The sequence below is a fragment of the Gavialis gangeticus genome, unplaced genomic scaffold (genome assembly GCF_001723915.1).
Source record: "Gavialis gangeticus isolate Ggan-Ray unplaced genomic scaffold, GavGan_comp1, whole genome shotgun sequence".
In the NCBI taxonomy this organism is placed as follows: Eukaryota; Metazoa; Chordata; order Crocodylia; family Gavialidae; genus Gavialis; species Gavialis gangeticus.
The window spans coordinates 161,570,472-161,572,445 of NW_017729024.1; the positions used below are offsets into that span (position 1 = coordinate 161,570,472).

The 1,974-nt window shown below is 42.5% G+C and overlaps 1 protein-coding gene across 1 annotated transcript in view; it reads left to right on the top strand.

The window, feature by feature from the left end:
- LOC109297914 (atrial natriuretic peptide receptor 3-like) overlaps positions 1-1,974 on the top strand; it is an 80,783-nt gene that overhangs the window by 11,416 nt on the left and 67,393 nt on the right. Inside the window, exon 3 of the mRNA XM_019517993.1 lies at positions 677-843. Coding sequence (XP_019373538.1) covers positions 677-843 — 167 coding nt within the window. The remainder of the gene's footprint in view (positions 1-676; positions 844-1,974) is intronic.

The window sequence follows — 1,974 nt, forward strand, 5'->3', positions numbered from 1 at the left end:
TTTTTTTTAATTTAAAAAAAAAAAAAAAAAAAAAAAAAGCAGGACCCACCTTGTAACCGCTGTGCATATTGCAGTACTAGTTGATTGTAGTGGGAGAGCTGTGATGTATAAGGTCTGGCCCTCTGTGATTATCCTTTCAATTAACTGTTTCAGTTTTCTACTTCCAGTTAGACCTTTTTGACTTTCCTTCAGGTCACACTGAGAGTCACTGTTGGACTGATTGGGGACAGAATCCAGGAAATTTGTCTCCGTTCCACTTGTTCTAACTGTTGTGTCTCTGTATTTAAGACGCACTACATTTCTGCATGTGAGCATGTTGCTTGCTGCTAGCTAGATCTAAGTCCAGATGTTAACAGTGCAAGCAAAGAATGGTAATGAAGACTTTTTTTTCTTACCACACTATATTGGGATTTTGACAGTGCATCATATCTACAGTTATTTCAATGTTGTTATATTAGTAGTTTCTCCCTGTCTTGCTCCCTTAGCATCAAGTGGCATGTTTCACTCTCTCTTGAGCTTGCCTCATAGCACACATTGGAGTGGCAGCAGTGTCTTGTACATCACTAATGACTCCAAGCAATATATAGAAACATATGGTGATATTTCAGCAGAAAAGGAAAACAGTCCCTTTCTGGTAACTGACTTGGAATTATAAATATGTTTATTTCTCCCTTAGGAAATGGCTCATGGAAGAGAGGAGACAAACACGACCTTGAAGCAAAGCAAGCATACTCATCCCTCCAAACAGTCACTCTACTGAGGACAGTGAAACCTGAGTTTGAGAAGTTTTCCACAGAGGTGAAAAGTTCTGTTCAGAAACAAGGGCTGCATGAGGATGATTACGTAAGTACTTGATTATGAGCCTGGAGCTTTTAGCATTCTCAAAAACACCTCCTGATTTAAACTAAGAGTGACAAAGTGTCCTGGTCTGTGTTAGTCAAATACCACCTGGATTTAGCTGTGGACCTCACCACTGCCTTTGTGAACAATTTTTTCTGATAACTTGGTTTCTTCCACAGCTAAAGACAATTTCTCCCCTTGTTTTTTCACAGTCATACACAACAGACTGCCTTTTCCTTGTCACTTTATTCATCAAGGAGCACCTGAGGGGGCTCTGTACCTCTCCCTCACATTTTGACCTTTCATCTCAATTCTTTCTAAAGTTATTTTCTTTCTTACTTGACTCTAGCATTCCAGAGTGACTTCTCTTGCTTCATTTCTTTAACTGAATCAGGGTCCCAGCAAGTTATACTTTCTCTGTTGTATCTAGTGATTAAACCACTCACTCTATTTCCTTGCATGCCATAATGAAAATGTTGCTTGTGTAGTTTTGTCTAAATACATACTAAAGATGCCCCACAAAGCTTGGTAAATATTTTAAACCTGGACATACCACTTTCTTCCAAAGAGGGAGATAAGACACTGGGAGTGTCCTACACAAGATGCTTGTGCACAAGACTGATCTACTGTGCAGTAAAGCATCACCATCTACACGTGCACATTTATGGTGCAGTAAATGACTCTACTGTGCAGTTAGCTACTACCCATAAATACAGGTAGTAAAGTAACTGTGCAGTAGATACTGCAAAGTAGCACATATGTAGATGGTGGCCAGGAGCAAATTTGCTCTGGTCAGCCCTTACATTAGGGGGCCACAGGGGATGGGTAACTCCCCCAGTACTTGCACCATGTAGCTTCAGGCTCCCCCTAGAGGCTGGGAGCCAAGCAACACTGGGGCGGGGTAGCATTTTATCCCCATCCCCACCATCCCAGAGCTGAGAGCCAAGCAGCACTAGGAGGGGCCAGCAGGGGACTGCATGCTTAGGGGCAATCAGCACGGGTTCATCAGTAGCAGGTCCTGTCAGACCAACCTGGTGGCTTTTTATGATCAGATCACCAGATCATTAGATGCAGGGGTAGCAGTGGACATAGTCTTCCTGGACTTCCGGAAGGCTTTTGACACTGTCTCTCACC